Below are 19660 nucleotides of genomic sequence, written 5' to 3' on the forward strand. Positions count from 1 at the left end.
CCGGCCCCGGCCCTTACTGCTAAGGAAGATGCCACTGTGACTTTGCACTAAGCAGCAATGATTTCCAACACAAGCCAGAACTCTGACCTTTACCCCTTTTGCTAAGCACTACACACACACTGTTCTATCTCAAGCATGGAAACAACTTTGTATTTTCTAACTCCATGTGGGTTTTGCAGGCAACTCACTGGCCCTCCCCTTCCTGCAGAGCACCTGTCCTTATATACATGTCTTCCCTCTGAGAGCACATGGGCATCCTCTCAGAGGTATGGCCTGACGATGCCATATTCAAGCACAGAGGACAGAACCATTTGGAGCAGGCAGCTGTAGAGCCGCTGGGAGCGGCCAGCTGCTTCTCCTGCGAGCCCACCCTGCGGAGCACTGGCAGAGGGCAGACGGGAGTTCCACAGGGGAACCAGGGAAGCCATATCACTCCGTATCACTCCAGCGGGTGGGTGGATAGGGCTGCTCCCCACCCCTTCTCCCGGCCCTCCTGGCGCCCACAGCGGGCGATAAGACACTGTCCTCAGTCCTCACAGCATCCATTTTGCAGCAAGAGCACCAGCGCCCAAGAGCACAGGGAAAGGTGGGCATATGTGGGCTCAGGGGTCCTGCCGCCCAGCCCCAGGCACTGCAGACCCAGAAGGCAAACTCGTTTCCCCTGCAGGCGGGGGCAGCATCTGCTGTACCGGGCTTCGGCTCTTCTCTGCGATGACGCTCGCCAGCAGCTGGGACTGGGGCCCTGCCGACTTCACATCCTGTCGGTTTTGTTCTCGAATCTGTGTGGAAAGGCGGGGGGGGGGGGAACAGTGAGCTAGCAGTCCAGAAGCAAGGCGTACTTAATAGGCCGCCCAGTGTGGTGTGAACATAACACAGTAACACATCACGTCCAGGGAATGAGTAGTTGATGTGAAACACCAGATTCTCATGAACTCTAAGAAGGTCATTGTAAGAGATGAAAAGTGAAACGAGGCATGGGAGATCCTTGAGGGGGATTCTCAATTTTCAATATTCCTATAAAGTCCCTGAGGAATTGGTTTAAACTACAGATTTCTGGGGAAGGGGGACACCTCCTACATGTTAAATCTCAAACCCGTGGGAGGAGGGTTGAGGGTAAGCCAGAAATCTGCATGTCAGAGGCGCACACATTGAAACGCTGCTCCGAGAGCATGCCTGACCTATTGGAGGCGGTTCTGTTCCAACTTAGGTATTTAAAGTAACATGAAGAAAATAAGTGAGTGAACTACAAAGCCAAGGTAGAGAAATAAATATAAAGGATTTTGCAATTTTGAAAATGAGCCAAAGGGAAACAGCATAAAATTTGTAAAAATTCAATTTGGGGGCCTCATTGGACAATCCCAGGGATGGAGGAGACTGGTGGGCTGCCGTCTATGGGGTCGCACAGAGTTGGACACGACTGAAGCGACTTAGCAGCAGCAGCAGCAGCAGTAGACATATCCACTGTCTGAAGCTAGCACCCCGGTCTTAGGTGTTTACACGTGATGGAAACAGCACAGCACTTAGCACCGTGCCTGGAATATGGCCAATAAATGATACCTTCTTTCCCGTGTGGGCTTCCCTGGTGGCTCAGACGGTAAAGAATATGCCTGCAATGCAGGAGACCTACGTTCAATCCCTGGGTCTGGAAGATCCCTTGGAGAAGGGAGTGGATTGCTATCCCACTCCAGGATTCTTACCTGGAGAATTCCATAAATAGAGGAACCTGGTGGGCTACAGTCCATGGGGTCATAAAGAATTGGACATGACTTGAGCAACTAACGCTTTCTTTTTTTCTTTCCCATAAGAGGCACCTGGGGTAAGTCGGGCACATCCTGCGGACACCCCTTCCTTATACCCTTGTGGGAGAAGAGATGGGAGGCAGTTAGCCACACCTTACCTTGTTGCGCATGTCCAGCACTTCTTGGGGGTCAGTATAGAGAGGCACAAATTGGTTTGGGTTTTCGATCCGTATGGGCATGCCACTGCTGGATTTCTCCACCTCGTCAGCCTTCATCCACTGAACACACACAAGGCCCAGTGGGTAAGACAAAGGCACACAGCTCACCGGCCACCCCAATGGTCCACCCCAGGAGAGCTGGGCTGACCAGCCTGCATGGAAGGTCAGCAAGCCTAGACAAACACATTCCCTCCTGTTGGGGCACTTGGGTGTCTGCCTCCCAGAGCAGAGATGGGCAGCAGATGACCCAGCAACCAAACTAAGGCCCCTGATCAAAGGCCATAAATAACACTTCAGAGGAGGGACAGAGCTTTGGTGACCAGTTTCGACAGACAGGCGGCCACTCGCGTTTTAAGAGGACTTGTGGATAGCTTCATTTTTTTAATGAAGAGCTATTCGATTTGGCTGCCAGCTACTTACAAAGTAAGTAGTGAAAATCAAATTAAGGGTCAGAGGTATTTATGTGAGGGAGAGAGAGGGAAAGAGCATAAAATTTGTAAAAATTCAACCTCTGGGCAGGTCTCTTCAACACATCTAATGCCTAAAGCAAGTCCACAGAAGAGGGTATAATGGGAGAGGACAGTGTGATGGAAGCAAGTACCCACCTCCCTCCTGGTTTTGCATCAGATGGTCAATTCAAATGTTGGATACCCATCCCCCAAACTTCCAAGAAGCCCCTTCTGGATGTGGCAGCAAAAAGCTTTCATATGGCTGAGAGTGACCTGGTTCAGCCACCCTCTGGACCCAGAAACTCAGCACAGAGGTACAAGAAACAGGCGATCTGCTCTGTGGGCATGAGCAGCTGCTCCCAGAGGCCCAGTAGGAAGCCCTAAGGGGAGACAGGACTAGCCCAGGCCTGAGGGAGGTTTGCTCTGTTCCTCTTTTAATGTGGTTTAGCCTGCACAGGGGGTCAGGCGCTCTCCTCTGACCCCAATCTCCCCAGCGGAGCCCCCTCTGCCCTCCTTACTGTGGTCTTGGGCCGAGGGCTGCCCATGCTCCTCTGGACCTCGTCAGCCACGTTGACCCGCAGGTAGGTGTTGGGCGTGTTGAGCCAGCGGGTCTTCTCCTTCTGCTGCTTCTGGGCATGCTGCCGCAGGGCAGGCACTGGGGTGCCGTCCTCCTCAAACACGAAGGCAGTGACCGTGGCTGGAATCTCCACCTCACTTTTGTGTTTGGTTTTCTCTTGAACGAAGGGATAGCGGTAGGTGTAGCCTGTTCTGTAACCCTGAAAAGAACAAAAATAGAACCACTTAAGGTAGGGAAAACAGTCAATAACATGCCAGCTGGCTGGCCCACATACTTCACCCCCTTCCATCTAAAGGACTCAGTTTAACCCAAAGTCTCCATAATAAAATACAATCCAGGCCTTGCCACACCTCTGGAAGAAAGTGAAATTGTCAGTTGCTCAGTCATGTCTGACTCTTTGTGACCCCCATGGACTGCAGCCCACCAGGTTCCTCAGTCCGTGGGATTCTGCAGGCAAGAATACTGGAGTGGGTTGCTATTTCTTTCTGCAGGGGAGATTCCCCACCCAGGGACTGAACCCAGGTCTCCCATATTGCAGGCAGATTCTCTACTTGCTCCCTGTCTTAGTCCCCTTCCTTTCCTCCACTCCAACAAGCCCTTTGATCAGGGGTGAGAAAGTCGCCAAAATCTTGTGGACCAGACAGAGCTCCAGCTTTGGGTCTGGTCCAGTAGTTAGCAACACACTGGAATCACAAAGGAGCTTTGAAAATATAGATATCCGGGCTCACCTCAGGGTTGCCCATTTCACTGGACATTGGTACAATCTGGGCTACAGGACTTTAAAAAGCTTCCCAGCTGATTTGAACAGTAGCCCTCCCTTTCTCAACTCTGAAGTTTCTTGACTATTTCTCTCTTGGGACCTCTGAATTTGACTCGAGAACATCCCTATCTCCTAAGAAGGACCGTATTCCTCAAAGGTGGGCTGTTACTTAGAATGAACATTCAGGAATCTTAGCAGCTGCTGGAATAATTCTTAGCGCTACCAGTCATCATTTTTTAAGTTAAAGTGGCATTAAAAATTAGGTGGATTACAAAAAAATACACAGCCATGTAGAAAAATTAAGCAATATGAAAAAAATGTAAGGAAAATATGGGTTTTATGCAAAATCTCATCCTGAGAGACAACCACTAAAAATCCTTTCAGTCATCTCTCTAAGCATACATATACATATGCACATTTGTAAATATACAGAGAGAAGGCGATGGCACCCCACTCCAGTGCTCCTGCCTGGAAAATCTCATGGACAGAGGGGCCTGGTGGGCTGCAGTCCATGGGGTCGCTAGGAGTCGGACACGACTGAGCGACTTCACTTTCACTTTTCACTTTCATGCATTGGAGAAGGAAATGGCAACCCACTCGAGTGTTCTTGCCTGGAGAATCCCAGGGACGGGGGAGCCTGGCGGGCTGCTGTCTATGGGGTCGCACAGAGTCGGACATGACTGAAGCGACTTGGCATGGCGTAGCATATAATTAATATATAATATATATATAATATATAAAACACTATATAAATGGGACTGCACCACATAAGCAGCCTTCTAAAAAACCAAGATATAATTGACATGTAACATTACATTAGTTTCAGATGTACAGCACAGTGATTCAATATTCATATGTATTCTATGCATAACTGAATCACTTTGCTATACACCTGGAACTAACACAGCATTGTAAATCAACTATGTCATGTTTTAGTCACTAAACTGTGTCCGGTCTTTTGTGACCCCATGGACTGTAGCCCGCCAGGCTCCTCTGTCCATGGGATTTCCTAGGCAAGAATACTGGAGTGGCTACTATACTTCAGTTTAAAAGAAACTGTATGCATTGCGAAACGATCACCCTGAATCTAGTTGACATCTAGATTCAACTAGATGTCACCTTACTTAGTTACAATTTTTTTCTTGTGATGAGAACTTTTAAGATCTACTTACTCTTTTAGCAACTTTTAAATATATAACACAGTATTAATAACTACGGTCACCATGCTATACATTACACCCAGGATTACTTATTTTATATACGGAAGCTTTTAGCTTTGATCCTTTACCCGTTTCTCTCTGCCCCACACCTCACAGCTACCAATCTGGTCTCTGCATCTAAGAGTTTGAACTTTTTAGTTTTTTTTTTCAATTCCATATATAAATGAGATTATACAGTATTTGTCTTTTTCTGTATGACTTATTTCACTTAGCATAATTCCCTCAAGTTCCATCCACATTGTTTCAAATGGTTAGACTTCTTTCTTTTCATGGCTGAATAATATTCTACCATATACATATGGTATATATATGGTATATATATTTTATATATATATAAGCACCACTTTTTCTTTATCCATTCTTCCATCAGTGGATACTTAGGTTGCTTCCATATCTTGGCTATTGTAAGTATTACTACATAATCAGCTTTATAAGTTGCTTCTCTAGTTCATGTATGTGTCTTAGAGATTTCTTCATGTTATTGAACATAGACACACAGCAGCCTTTAAACAACTGCATAATATGCCAGTGAATGCACATATCACAGTTTATCTAACCAACACTGGGAGAACTTTTGTTAATTTCAAAACATTATAAACAACCCTGAAATGAGCAATTTTATACATTTTTCTTTAGGCAGTTAACATAAATGCCTAGTAATGAAAATGACTGAGTCAAAGGATGCACAGTTTTTACATATTTATTTTAAAGGTTTTTATATATTTATCATGTCCATCTTCCCAAGACAATGAGCCAGTTTGCACTTCTGCCAATAGTGCTGGAGTTCCCAGTTCTCATCTCCTTTCCCCACACTGAATATTGTTGAGGTTTTTAAAAAAATCATTGGCAGCCAGATGGGTTAAAAGTAAAACCTACTTTTGTTTTGTTCTTTTTTAGGTTACTAGTAAGATTGGATATTAATTACATGTAATGGCCTCGAATATCTTCCCTTGTAAACTGTGTCCTCAGTTCCTTTTCCTATTGTGATGTTTATCTTTTCATATTATTTCTTTTATAGTAAAGATGGATCTTTTGACTGTCACAGATGTTGCAAATATTTTCCCCATACTTTGTCTTTAGTTTTGTTTATGGTGGGTGAGGTGGGTTTTAAAAATGTAAAATTTGAATTTTAATGTAATCATAACTGTCAATATTTGTCATCATGATTTCAGGCTTTCCTGCCATGCTTGACAAGGCCTTTCCCAACACAAGAGCGTCAAAAATATTAATCTATGTTTTTAAATATCTAGATGAATTTCCTTTTCATGTTTAAATTTTTGGCAAATGAGGGATCTATCTTGTGGAAAGGATAAAGCAACAAGCCACCCTAGGTTCATTTCCCACAGGGCTAGAAGTCTATCTTTCCCCACAGATTTATAAGATGGCTGTTTCTCCTGTTAAATTTTCATGTATCTGGGATCTATTTCTGGACTCTCTAAGCTGTAGCTCTGATTGGCCTGTCCCTTCTGGACTAATGCCCCTCCCTTCAATGACTAAAGCCTTATCGCACTTTACCATGTGGTGGCAATCACTATAGGATTTTCCAAGCCATTCTGAATTTCATCTGAAAGAACCTTTTGCTAAGTCCTTATATCTTGCTCCACTTTTGAGGAAATTACATTGAGTTTATTGATTAACTTGGAAGCCTCTTTACCCTATTGAAGCTTTTAACCAAGAATAAATTATAGCTCTTCACTGATTTAAGGTTTTCTCTGATGTCTATTGGTAAAATTTTACAGCTGTCTTTAAAGGGCTTCTGCTTAAAACTTTATGATGTTGCTGCATTTACAAATAGGATTATCTCCTCTCATATTTTCACATACATTATTATATGTTAAAATACAAAAAAGCTACTAATTTTTACACATATTTTCACATTGACCACTTTAAATACACTCATTTTTTAAAAATTGGAGGATAATTGCTTTACAATGCTGTGTTGGTTTTTACTATACAGCAACACAAATCTATAAACATATACCTACATCCCCTACCTCTTGAACCTCCCTCCTGGCCCCCACCCCATCCCACCCCACTAGGTTGTCCCAGAGCATGGAGTTGAGCTCCCCATGTTACACGCAACTTCCCATTAGCTATCTATTTTACATGCGGTAAAGTATATGCTTCCGTGTCACTCTCTCAATTCGTCTCACTCTCCTTCCCCTACTGTGTCCATAAGTCTATTCTGTGTGTCTCTATTTCTGTCCTGCAAATAGGTACATCAGTGCCATTTTTCTAGATTCCATATATATGCATTCATATACGATATTTTCTGACTTACTTTCTTTCTGACTTACTTTCCTTTATAGAACAGGCTCTAGGTTTGTTCACCTCACTAGAACTGACTCAAATTTGTTTCTTTTTATAGCTGAGTAATATTTCCTTGTATGTATGTACAGGGCTTTACAGGTGGAGCTAGTGGTAAAGAGCCCGCTTGCCAATACAGGAGACATAGAGATGCGGGTTGGATCCCTGGGTCGGGAAGAGCCCTTGGAGGACACGGCAACCCACTCCAGTATTCTTGCTTATTGTCTTGTTTATATCTGTTGATGGACATCTAGGCTGCTTTCATGTCCTAGCTGTTGTAAACAGTGCTGCAGTGAACACTGGGGTACATGTGTCTTTTTCAATTATGATTTTCTCAGGGTATATGCCCAGTAGTGGGATTGCTGGGTCATATGGTAGTTTTATTCCTTTTTTTTTTTTTTTTTTTTAAGAAATCTCTGTACTATTCTTCATAGTGGCTATATCAATTTACATTCCCATCAACTGTGCAAGAATGTCTCCTTTTTTCCACATCCTCTCCAGCATTTATTATTTGTAGATTTTTTGATGATGGCCATTCTGACTGGTGTCAGGTGATTCCTCATTGTAGTTTTTATTTGCATTTCTCTAATAATGAGCAATTTTGAGCAATTTTTCATGTTCTACTGGCCATTCATATGTCTTCTTTAGAGAAATGTCTATTTAGGTCTTCTGCCCATTTTTTGATTGTTTTTTGTGTTCGTTTGTTTTTCTGATATTGAGCTGCATAAGCTGCTTGTATATTTTGAAGGTTAATCCTTTGTCAGTTGCTTCATTTGCAATTATTTTCTCCCATTCTAAAGGTTGCCTTTTCATCTTGTAAATGGTTTCTTTTGCTGTGCAAAAGCTTTTAATTTTAATTAGGTCTCATTTGTTTGTTTTCATTTTTTATTTCCATTACTTTAGGAGGTGGATCATAGAGGATCTTGCTGCAATTTATGTCCAAAAATGTTCTGCCTATGTTTTTTACTCTAAGAGTTTTATAGTTTCTGGTCTTAAATGGTCTTTAATCCATTTTGAGTTTATTTGTATTTATGGTGTCAGGACAAGTTCTAATTTCATTCTTTTACATGGAGCTGTCGGTTTTCCTAGCACCAATTATTGAAGAGACTATCTTTTCTCCATTGCATATTTTTGCCTCCTTAGTCAAAAATAAAGTGCCCACAGGTGCGTGGACTTATGGGCTTTCTCTCTTGTTCCATTCGTCTATATTTCTGTTTTGTGCCAGTACCATATTGTCTTGATGACTATAGCTTTGTAGTATAGTCTGAAGTCAAGAAGGTTGATTCCTCCAGCTCCATTTTTCTTTCTCAAGATCGCTTTAGCTATTTGGGGTCTTTTGTGTTTCCACACAAATTGTGAAATTTTCCGTTCCAGTTCTCTGAAAAATGCCATGGAAATTTGATAGGTATTGCACTGAATCTGTAGATAGCTTTGGATAGTATAGTCATTTTCACAATATTGAGTCTTCTAATCTAAGAACATAATATATCTCTCCATCTGTTTGTGTTATCTTTGATTTCTTTCATGAGTGTCTTATAGTTTTTGGTATACAGGTCTTTTGTCTCTTTAGGTAGGTTTATTCTTAGGTGTTTTATTCTCTCTCTCTCTCTTTTTTTTTGCAATGGTGAATATGATTGATTCCTTAATTTCTCTTTCTGATTTTTCATTGTTCATATGTAGGAATGCAAGGTACTTCTGTGTATTGATTTTTTACCCTGTGACTTTACTAAATTCATTGATTAGCTCTAGTAACTTTCTGATAGTATCTTATAGGGTTTTCTATGTATAGTATCATGCCATCTGCAAACAGTGAGAGTTTTACTTCTTCTTTTCCAATTTGGATTCCTTTCATTTCTCTTTCTTCTCTGATTGCCATGGCTAGGACTTCCAAAACTATGCTGAATAAAAGTGATGAGAGTGGGCATCTGTGTCTTGTTCCTGATGTTAAAGAAAATGTTTTCAGTTTTCCACCATTGAAAATAATATTTGCTGTGGGTCTGTCATATATGGCCCTTATTAAGTTGAAGCAGGTTCCTCCCATGCCCATGTTCTGAAGAGTTTTTGTCATAAGCGGATGCTGAATTTTGTTGAAAGTTTTTTCTATATCCATTGAGATTATCGAATGATTTTCATCTTTAAATTTATTAACGTGGTGTATCACACTGATGGATTGGTGTACACTAAAGAATCCTTGCATCCCTGGGATAAAGTTGATTTGATCATGGTATAGGATCCTTTTAATGTGTTGTTGGATTCTGTTTGCTAGAATTTTGTTGAGGATTTTTGCATCTATGTAATTTTCTTTTTGTGTGTGAAGTCTGGTTTTGGTATCAGGGTGATGTGGTTTCATAGAATGAGTTTGGAAGTGTTCCTTCCTCTGCCATTTCTTGGAAAAGTTTGAGAAGGCTAGACATTAGCTCTTCCCTAAATATTTGATAGAATTAACCTGTGAAGCCATCTGGCCCTGGGCTTTTGTTTTTTGGGAGATTTTTAACACCGTTTCTACTATAGTGCTTGTAATTTATCTGTTCATAATTTCTATTTCTTCCTGTTCAGTCCTGGAAGGTTTAACTTTTCTAAGAATTTGTCCATTTCTTCCAGGTTGTCCATTTTATCGGCATATATTGCTCATAGTAGGTCTCTTATTATCCTTTGTATTTCTGCATTGTCTGTTGAAACCTCTCCTTTTTCATTTCTAATTTTGTTGATTTGAGTCTTTTCCCTTTTTTTTCTTAATATGCACTCATTATTTCTAATTTTTCTCAGTTGATTCTTTTGAACCTTAGAGGTAGGTAGATGTACTAACTATAAATAAGAGTAATTTTATTTTCTTTACAACATGTACACCTCTTATTTTTAGATCTCACTGCCTTGAATTGATTTCCAGTATTATTCTTGAACAACATTAAATAATAGTGCTGAGAACAGAATCACTGCTTAGTTTTGAAATTTAATGGAAATTCTTCTAGTGTTTCACCATGATACTGGTGTTTGTTTTGACAAAAAAAAAAAAAGGTAATTTTAATCATAGTAAATAAAAGACTTCCTATCCTACTTAACACCTATTATTTTTATAAATCGAGATTACATTTTTATCAAATACCTTTTGATCTCAAAGTGATCCATAGGTTTTTATCCTTTGACTCATTGATATCATGAAATATATTTAGATTTATAGCATTGAATCGTCCTTCAATACAAGGAATGAACCCTCACTTGGTTATCATGTATTATTATTCTAATATTATGCCAGATACTATTTTCATGCAGCATTTTTCATCAACTCAAAGTGAGATTTGTCTGAATGTGTCATAACTGTTATGACTTGGTTTCCTTCTTTCACTCTTCTCTGCCACAGTTTAAACAGCATAGGAATAGTCTGTTTCTTAAACGTTGGAGGGAATTTCTGCATGAAACCATTTGGTCCTGGTGTTTTATTCAGCCACAGATTACTCGACACACAAACATTAATAGGAGTTGTATTTTCATTGTGGATCATGCTCAGCCCTGTAATAAACTGGTGATGCTTTGAAGGAACTGGAAGCAAAAAGGAAAGGATTAATTATTGCAATGACCCAGACATAATAATGAAAGGGTCCAAATTATAGCAGTCAGGAGGAGGGGAAATAATACAGGAATGTTACAAAAATAATAGGGCTCATCTTCACTCTTCTGAGCAATCTGGGAAGTCATAGCTTCTTCTTGCAGTTAGTTCCTCACTGTACATGCTTTCCTTTATTCTTGAATTGTTTCCTGTTTATGTCATATGTCATCAATTAAACTGTTAGTTCCAGAAGGAAGGATGTCTTATAATGCTTTTGGACCCTATAAAGCCCACGCTAGTCACATATCAGTTAATTTTTTACCTGATTGTTTGATTGATTCATCACAATAGGAATAGTGTTGTAATGCTGTTTATTGGGAATAGGGAAATCAAAGCTATTATGTTTTCTGCGTTAAAATCATGAGATTAGAAGGAAACACAGAGCTAAGTGCAAAAGAGGAGTAAACCAAGCCACAATATGAGAGAGGCTCTGTGGTCCTGCTTTTTGCTGGATTACCAGTAGCTTCCTACCCCTTCTCCAAAGGGCACCCAGCAGGTGTGGCATCCATAGCCCTTGGAAAGGGAGTAGCAAAGGCCATTGTTTGAGAAGACTTAAGTACTATTACCATGACCACAAACTCTTAGTCAAGTTGCCAGTCAAGGGGCTTTAACAACTGAATTGTGATGCTGGCAGTTCTCACATCTACTGAGTGCTTCATACTGACTGGTTCTGGGGGGCTAAGCTGCAAAGGACTGGTCTGGAAGGACAATGGCAGGAGACTCACCAGATTGTCCAGCATCCTCATGAGGGCCTCGAACTCGTGCTCCCCAAGCCGGCTCTTCCGCATGGGCCCGAAGGTGCCCCCTGCCCACTGCACAGAGCCCACCTCATGAGGCCGCTGCTTCTCCTGTTCCAGCAGGATGAGGTTCTCCACGCCCCCCGCACTGGACAGAGCAGACACCTGTGGCAACAAGCAGAAAGCCATCAGCTCACACATGTGCGTGTGTGTGTACACCCACAACCCTGTACACATTCTGTGCTCCTGTGCGTAACAGAGAATGGGGATCAGGGAAGATTAGAAACAGAAATCTCTGGAAAATTGAGTTGTATTTGGCTTTTTCCTCCCAGAGGAAAGCTGCTCCAAACTTGTAGGGCATGTGCCCATTCCCAAGGACAAAGGTATTAGTATTTTTTTCCTAATATCAGTTTTTAGGGAGACATAGCAAGTGTTAGGAGAAAGTAATGGCACCCCACTCCAGTACTCTTGCCTGGAAAATCCCATGGGCGGAGGAGCCTGGTAGGCTGCAGTCCATGGGGTCGCTAAGAGTCGGGCACAACTGAGCGACTTCACTTTCACTTTTCACTTTCATGCATTGGAGAAGGAAATGGCAACCCACTCCAGTATTCTTGCCTGGAGAATCCCAGGGACAGGGGAGCCTGGTGGGCTGCCGTCTATGGGGTTGCACAGAGTGGGACACAACTGAAGCGACTTAGCAGCAGCAGCAGCAGCAGCAAAAGTTAAATCTTGAGAATAAAACAGCGCAGGGAACTGAAAAGTTACCTGGCACAGTGGCCCACTTCAAGCTGTGATTATTTCCAGGGAACAAAGGAATTTGAGAAAAAGACTTCAATTCTTGTCTATAATATTTTACTTCTCCAAGAAGAGAAAAGCTGTTGATATTTGTTAAGTCTGGTGGGTGGAGAGTGGGTATTATATTATTCCCTATATTTTTCTGTTTCTGAAATATCTCCCCTTAAAAAACAAGTCACTTGAAAGAAATAAGCTGGCTTCTAAGCCAACAAAATATCATTGTGGCCTGTTGGGATGAATTAACAGGTCTAAAGGAAGAATATCCTCCATAATGGGTTTAGTCACTCAAGGAAGCCCAGGAAAAGGAGACAGAGGAACAGCTGACAGGCACAGTCAGGCTCTGTATAGGGCTCAGAAAACTTTCACCAACAGACTTAAGAGTGTTTGCTCCACTGTCAAGGCGCCATGGGGAGGCAACCATACAGGTAACCAGAAGCAATGGACTTTGGGTTTTAGCACAAGAGTTGTGTGTATAAAACAGGCAGTTTTAGAATGATCCTAAAAACATTCATGAATCCAACTAATCTTATTTTCTAATTCCATGCTCATCTGAAAGTACATTCTATTTACACCCCGTATCTGCCACCCAGATACAATTGGCTATGATGTGGTTTCCTGGCTAAGTCCAGACACAGAGAGAAATGGTGGATCCCAAGTATTGTAAGTATTGAAGCTGAAGTTTTTTTTGTACTGCACATCAAGACCCTTTCCCAGTAGCTCAGCTGGTAAAGAATCCGCCTGCAATGCAGGAGACTCTAGTTCGATTCCTGGGTCAGGAAGATCCCCTGGAGAAGGGACAGGATACCCACGTCAGTATTCTCGGGCTTCCCTGGTGGCTCAGATGGTAAAGAATCCGCCTGCAATGCGGGAGACCTGGGTTTGAGTCCTGGGTTGGGAAGAGCCCTGGAGGAGGGCATGGAAACTCTTTACAGTAATCTTGTTTGGAGAATCCCCATGGATAGAGGAGCCTGGAAGGCTACAGTCCATAGTGTTGCAAAGAGTCAGACACAGCATCAAGACCCTAGCGTTCTGATTAATATTTGTTACTCCCTGTAAACCTGCTTGTTATGGGGGAACAGCTCTGATTATTTAAACTTTCAGTGTTCCAGTTTTTATGTCAGTTATTGTTTTACTGAAGATGAAAGAAATCGATGTAGCCTGATGAGAAACCCAGGCCGATGAAGCCCTGAGGATCCTGGACATACTCCAGAGAGTATTAGAGTCACCAGGGTAACATACAGCCCCATGAGACTTCCTGGAGGTCAGCCAGGCAACCTTCTCAGTGACCCCCAACACTCTGTGAAGAGGAAGAAGTAAGAACAAGCATTTTCCACACCCTCTTCATCCAAGGCATGTGTCCCATAGAAGCCTCCATTGCAAATATAGACACCTAGAGGCCATTTATTCCATACTCTCACAAAAAATAAGAGTCCTTATCTAATATTCCTAGGTGTCAGCTCCATGCTTGAAGAGGCAGCCTAAAGTATTATTGTCCAAATGTTAGAAGGGTTACAATGAGATGATAGAGATCACATTGAGTTGAAATCTACCTTTTTATCATGTTCATTCACTGGTCCCAGTTCTGCCCTCTGCTGCCCTGTTCTCTAATTCTGAAGTCCCTCACACCCGGCACTGAGCCTGAGCATGCGGAAATACACTCTCAAAGATAGCGAATCCTAGCTGGTTGATCAATTACCACATTCATCCTGGACTCCTACCTGGTCAAGGCAGGCTTTAGCCCTGGGACCCTGAAACCTTGAAGTGCCAGCTCCCTGGGGATAGGCCCCAGCCTGTCAGCTGACCTTTCCCACCAGCCTTTACTGCCCTGAGAGGCAGTGTTTAAGACATAGAACTTGGGTACCAGGCTACCTGCGTTTGGATCCTGGCTCTGCAGTGTAAACCTACTTGCTGTGTAACTTTAAGCAGCTATTTTACCCTCCCTATAAAATGAAAATTGTATATTGACTTCATGGGGTTTATTTAAGGTATTCCTAAAACTCTTAGAACAGCACCTGGTGCAAAAAGACCGCCACAGAAACACTTATGAAAAACAAATTCTGAGGCTTTACCATGGAACGCTGAGAAGCAGTGCCCCGGGGACTGGTCATTTGTGGAGGAGGAGAGAACTGCCCACTTCCTTGCATGAGCTGCCTCCTCCCACCTCCCTCTTCCCCTATGCGTTTCCATGGCGATGGGAAGCACATGGAGAGTTGCCTGAGCTTCTTCTCATCTGCCTGTAAGCAGAGCAGGTAGCCACCTCTCTGCAGAGGATGACCCAGTTTCCTGGAACCCCAAATGGATGGAAAGCAAAGAGAATGCTGTCCCCAGGAGAGAGGAACAGGCTCTTAGCCTTGAACCACTAAAATGACCACAGACACATCTGCTTACTTGCCAAGGTCACTGAGAGAGAAAATTAGTCCCACGATGCAAGCAGAACTCCAGTGCAGGTCATCCATCTGGAAATGTCCCTTGCAGGGGCTGCAGTCCCAACAGCTCTGCAGGCTGCTGGCACCTGGTCTCTTCTGAGCCTTAATCCACCCACACCCTTCATCTATCTCTCCTGTTTTTCTTCTACTCCTTCCAGTTCATTTCTCCCTGTAGAAGCCTTCCTGCTCCACTCACTGAAAAAAGACACTGGAGCCTTTCTTGGGGTTATCTGCCCCCACTGCCTGATGTACTTTATAAAAGTCACATCAAACCAGTCCCAACTGAAAAGAACGCGACAGCAGGCAGGGCCAAGAGGAGCAGCAGGGGCCGTCCAGGAGAGTGGCGGGCAGCTCGGCCCTTCATCTAGCCGAAGGCCCAGCTAGATGGACTTCCTCCCTTTGGTTAAATAGCACAGGGGTGCTTTCTGGGGATCTAGAGCCTACGGAGGCGTACTCTATCCATTCGTTTTTAGGGCTGGGCTATCTTTGCAAGGAGGTAAGGCTTTATCGTGAGCTATTTTCTCACAGAAGCCTCCTTCTACAGAAAAATGGGAAACTCTTCAGAGTTCAGATGTAGAGAAGAGAAAGTGGGCTTATCAGAAGCTCTGCCAGGTTCTAACATCATCCAGGGGTCAGAGTTCAAGGCCAGCATCATTGGATGGGGGGAGGGGTCACCTCTTCATCACTGTCCTCTCAACTTATCCTTTAAAAACCACTGAGAAAGGTCCCACCTGTACAGCCTTCACTAGTGATGCTTTTGGGATTACTCTCATTCTTCCTGCATAGCGACCAAGAGAAGGGTGAGCGGTCTTCCTGGGACACTGCTCTGCCCAGACCTGCCAGGAGAGGGCAGACGGGACACCACGAGGGCTGCTAAGAGCTGACTCACCCTGGAGCAGCTGGCCTCCCCTGTCAACTGAGTCCTGAAAATACCATCAGCAACACCTCTCCTTGTCTGAAAGGCCATCCTCAGAAGGTCTCTATAGACCCAGTTCTATAGCTGAGGAAACAGGAAATGGAGGCTTGCAGGGGGCAAGTCCCTGACCCAAGGGCACAGAACCCAGGATGGAGCCCAGTCAGTTGTGCAAGACCCCCCTACTCACCCCTGATGGCTTGCTGCACTGGAAGGAGCACGTGCTCGGCTTAACCAAAACCACCTTGTTACTTGATAAAACTGCAGGATGTGTGTCTTCCTATTGCGTCTCCACCCACCCTCTATCTCGTCCTTTACCAGCTCGGAGGACCACACCACAGGCTCCCTGGACTTCACCCTGGGGCTTCCCTGGTGCCAGGCCTGCCATGCCAACACTCCACCTGGGCCTTCTCTCCATTTCTGTTTCTGAACTTGACCACATTCAGGGTCGTGGCAAGTTAGCCTCCGCCAAGCAAAGAAAAGCAGACCTGCCTGGGTGGTGTTTGTGAGGGGACACTCAGGTAACAAAGGAGCACGGGACAGCCCTCCCACTGTCCTACTGGTGAGCCCAGGCATCTTCCTGCCCTCAACACTGACCCCCAAGAGTTGGGTGCTGGTTGTTGGGCAAGGGTGATAAAAAATTTCAAAGCTGTAAAACTAAGTGTGAAACTTTAGAAGGATAAGGCAGAGAAACAGGGTGAGGCTCCCTTAAAGGTCTCCTTAAATCACAGCGCATGGGGCCACCACCATTACCCCTTGGCCCCGATTGGGGCCCCTCCTGGGCCCGCTGTCCAGAGGAACATGCTTACCTGTATCTCACACGCAGCCTGTAGGTGGAAGATCTTATAAAATGCCTCCTCCACAGTATCACCCAGAGCAACCACTCCATGGTTTCTTAGCACCAGGATCTGTACAGGAGCAAACAGCCAATTGACACTTTCAGCCTTCTAAACTTCAGTTAAGAGGGAGAGATTTTTCATTTTATTCAGATCAATTTCCATATCTCATCCTGGAACACCTGCCCCCTAGTTCCTCACTCACTCTCCCTATGCAAAAACCCAATGCAACCCCCATGAGTTTTAATATCCACCCCAAAGAATGCTTAAGGCATATACCCGAAGAAATGGAAGATGCTTTTTAAAACTGAGACTGAATAGCTTTGTGGATTTCTTTGGGCAAGGCTTGGTTTTTTTAGGCCCTGAGAGCTTAGAAGTCTGAAAAATGAATGGTATGTCAAAGTGAATAAATGTATTTGCTGTTAAATACAAGGGTCCAACTTGTCCCCTGTGACTGGGTTGACTTGTGAATCAAATCCAAGGGAGTGATCCGCGAGAGATGATCCTGCATACACAGGTGAGTTGGGTCACCTCTGGCCCCCAGGCTTTCTCCCCATGAACTCTGTGGAGCCTGGCAGCTCTAAGATCCTAAAGTTCTGTGAAAGAGGCCATAGCAACATTTTATTCTATCTCATTAGAGGAAATAGAAGCCTAAAGAAATTGAAAGTCCCCCAGCTAATTAGGGGCAGAGTTAGAACCCAGGCCATCACTGATGGTGCAGTGTTTTTGACTCAGCCAGGGGCAGGCAGATCTAAAAAGGGGAAAAACAGGAATCAATTTACACCAAGGTCCAGGTGCACCCTCCCTTCTTGGTTGGTTTCATCCTTAAGGATGCTCTGAGTAATACCCAGGTGACACCCACCTGGGGGCTGGGACACAGACCCAAGCATCAGATCCATCCTTCCAGTACCTGGGCTGAGACCCAGTGGCCTAGTCCTCATATCTGTTCTTGCTGAAAACAGCTGGAGTTTTTTTCCTCTTAAGAGCCACAGAGATGGGAAGAGACTATGACTCTTGCTCACAAAAGATTTTACAAATAGTGAACGCCCCTTGTCTTTTTGTAGCATTTCAGGGTTGCGAACATCACCCCTCTCCTGGCTCTGCTCATGAGTTTCAGAGGAAGGCAGGAGAGGGTAGCAGGGATTTCTGCTCCATGTTAGAGATGGGAAGACAGGGACTCTCAAATGGGAGATGACTCCAGCAGCAGCAAGGAAGGGGGCAAAGTGCCCATCAAGCCAGGCTTGGCTCTGAAACGTCCCCCTCGAAGCTCACCAGCCCTGATTATGTGCTGTTATAAAAATAGGTCTTCAGACTTAAATCAAGCAATAAAAATGAGATTCTGTTCTGTCAAGTTAGCAAAAGAATAAAAACTAAGGGAGAACACTCAAGTTTGAGGAGACTATAGAAAAATGGCATTCTCATACATACTAGCCTCGTCCGGAGGAGAGGGCAGTTTGTTACTATGCGGTAATACTATGCATCCTTTAGGAAGCAAACACAAAGATGTAGCAGAAGGAATTTTCATCATGGATTGTTTATATTAAAAGAAAATTCGAGGAGAAAAATATTTTCAGTGTCCAACCACAGAGGACTGTTCAGGTAAATGACGGCACAGCCATTCATACAGTGACATATAATTTAAAATAGTGATTAGAAAGTATTTTAATAACTTACAGAGGAGTTGACTCTATATTGCTAAGGGGAAAGAAGAGTTTTACAATCCTAGTTTTGTAAATCTACGTGAATAGATATGGGAGTGTGCATCAAAATCAAAGGGTAGGGTGAAATATTATTTCCTTTCTTCTGTTGCTCTTGTTTATCTGCAACTTATAAACATTTTCCAATGAATAGTTATCCCTTTTGTGATGTGGGTTTTTGACAACCCCTCCCAGAGCATCTTCCTAGAATAGCTGAGCCAAACCTTGCAGGTGGGTCCAAGGCACTTCTGCAGGTTGATCCGATCAGCTTCCTGCTCCATCTCGCCATTGAAGTCATAATATGCCATGTCCCCCACCAGCAGGGCATTGTGGGACACAGGCAGGAGGCCCCACTTCATGGCTGACACCTTCGGTGAGATGAGGAATGGTTAGCTCACCCCCACCCTCCCCACCCCCTGCCCCTCTGTCCCAGTGGCCCTCTCCTCAGATGGCCCAGTCAAGCTCTGTCTGGGGACAGGCAGCGGTGAAGCAGGGTCCAGGGTCCAGGGGGTGGGTTGGTAGAGACCTTCAGCCTTGGCTGCAGAAACAGCCACGACTCTTCACTGACAGGGAGGCCCATTGAGAAGCTCCCATTTTTCTAGCAATGGGGCAATGCAAGTGCTAGGAGAGACGATGAAAACCCAGGCTGTAACCACCATGTGCCAACCCTTGGTCTTTATTAAAAGCAAGGAACATGGAGAGATTGGAGAGCCTCTCACTTTCCTTCAGTCATCTTGCCGTTCACATCAGCCCCAGCTCTGCAGAAATGCACACTTGGCACAAATACATCACATAGCCTTAGTCTAACTTTTGGAAGGTCTAAGTGCTTGTAAACCAGTGTGATTTTGCAGAGAAAAATCACAAGTCAGTGGCAGGTCTGCTCTGCCCCTGTAGGTGCACGGCCAGGGGATTGGTAAGTTGGGGTCTGGGTGTCAGGTACACTGCAACACCTCAGGTAGACAGAGAAATGTCCAGAGACCCTCAGGGGACAGCCTGCTCCTTGATGGCCTTCCCTCTGTTCTCTTCCAGTTCTCTTTGCTCCTGCCCCAGCTCTCAGCCCCCTACCCCAACCCCAGACATTGTGAAAAGTGGACACAGTGCAGGTTCCCACCATCTGATCTCATAACAAGACCTGTCCATGCCAGAGTCTGGGCTAGGGAGCAGGTGCCAGCCTGACCTAAGCAGAGGCTCAGAAGGTGCCATCACCCAGACAAGTGGGGCCGGTTTGCGTATGCAGCAGTTGGGGGACACAGAGGGGCCGACAGTACACACCTTCACCTTATCTCCCCTCACTGAGACTTCCACAGTCGGAAAAATGGAGAGGAGGAGATTCCCACATCGGGTGTCCCTCCTCACCTTGGCCTGAGTTCTAGGGAATCTTT

General features: G+C 44.2%; 1 protein-coding gene across 2 annotated transcripts in view; it reads right to left on the reverse strand.

Moving 5' to 3' along the window:
• ADD2 (adducin 2) overlaps positions 1-19660 on the reverse strand; it is a 125244-nt gene that overhangs the window by 18792 nt on the left and 86792 nt on the right. For both annotated transcript variants that reach the window (XM_004006050.6, XM_042246317.2), the window contains exons 8-13: positions 18503-18646; positions 16555-16653; positions 11600-11776; positions 2925-3182; positions 1898-2017; positions 690-779 (exon numbers count right to left, since the gene is read on the reverse strand). In XM_004006050.6, the coding sequence (XP_004006099.4) occupies positions 690-779; positions 1898-2017; positions 2925-3182; positions 11600-11776; positions 16555-16653; positions 18503-18646 (888 nt within the window). The remainder of the gene's footprint in view (positions 1-689; positions 780-1897; positions 2018-2924; positions 3183-11599; positions 11777-16554; positions 16654-18502; positions 18647-19660) is intronic.

This window comes from Ovis aries, chromosome 3, assembly GCF_016772045.2.
Source record: "Ovis aries strain OAR_USU_Benz2616 breed Rambouillet chromosome 3, ARS-UI_Ramb_v3.0, whole genome shotgun sequence".
Classification (NCBI taxonomy): domain Eukaryota; kingdom Metazoa; phylum Chordata; class Mammalia; order Artiodactyla; family Bovidae; genus Ovis; species Ovis aries.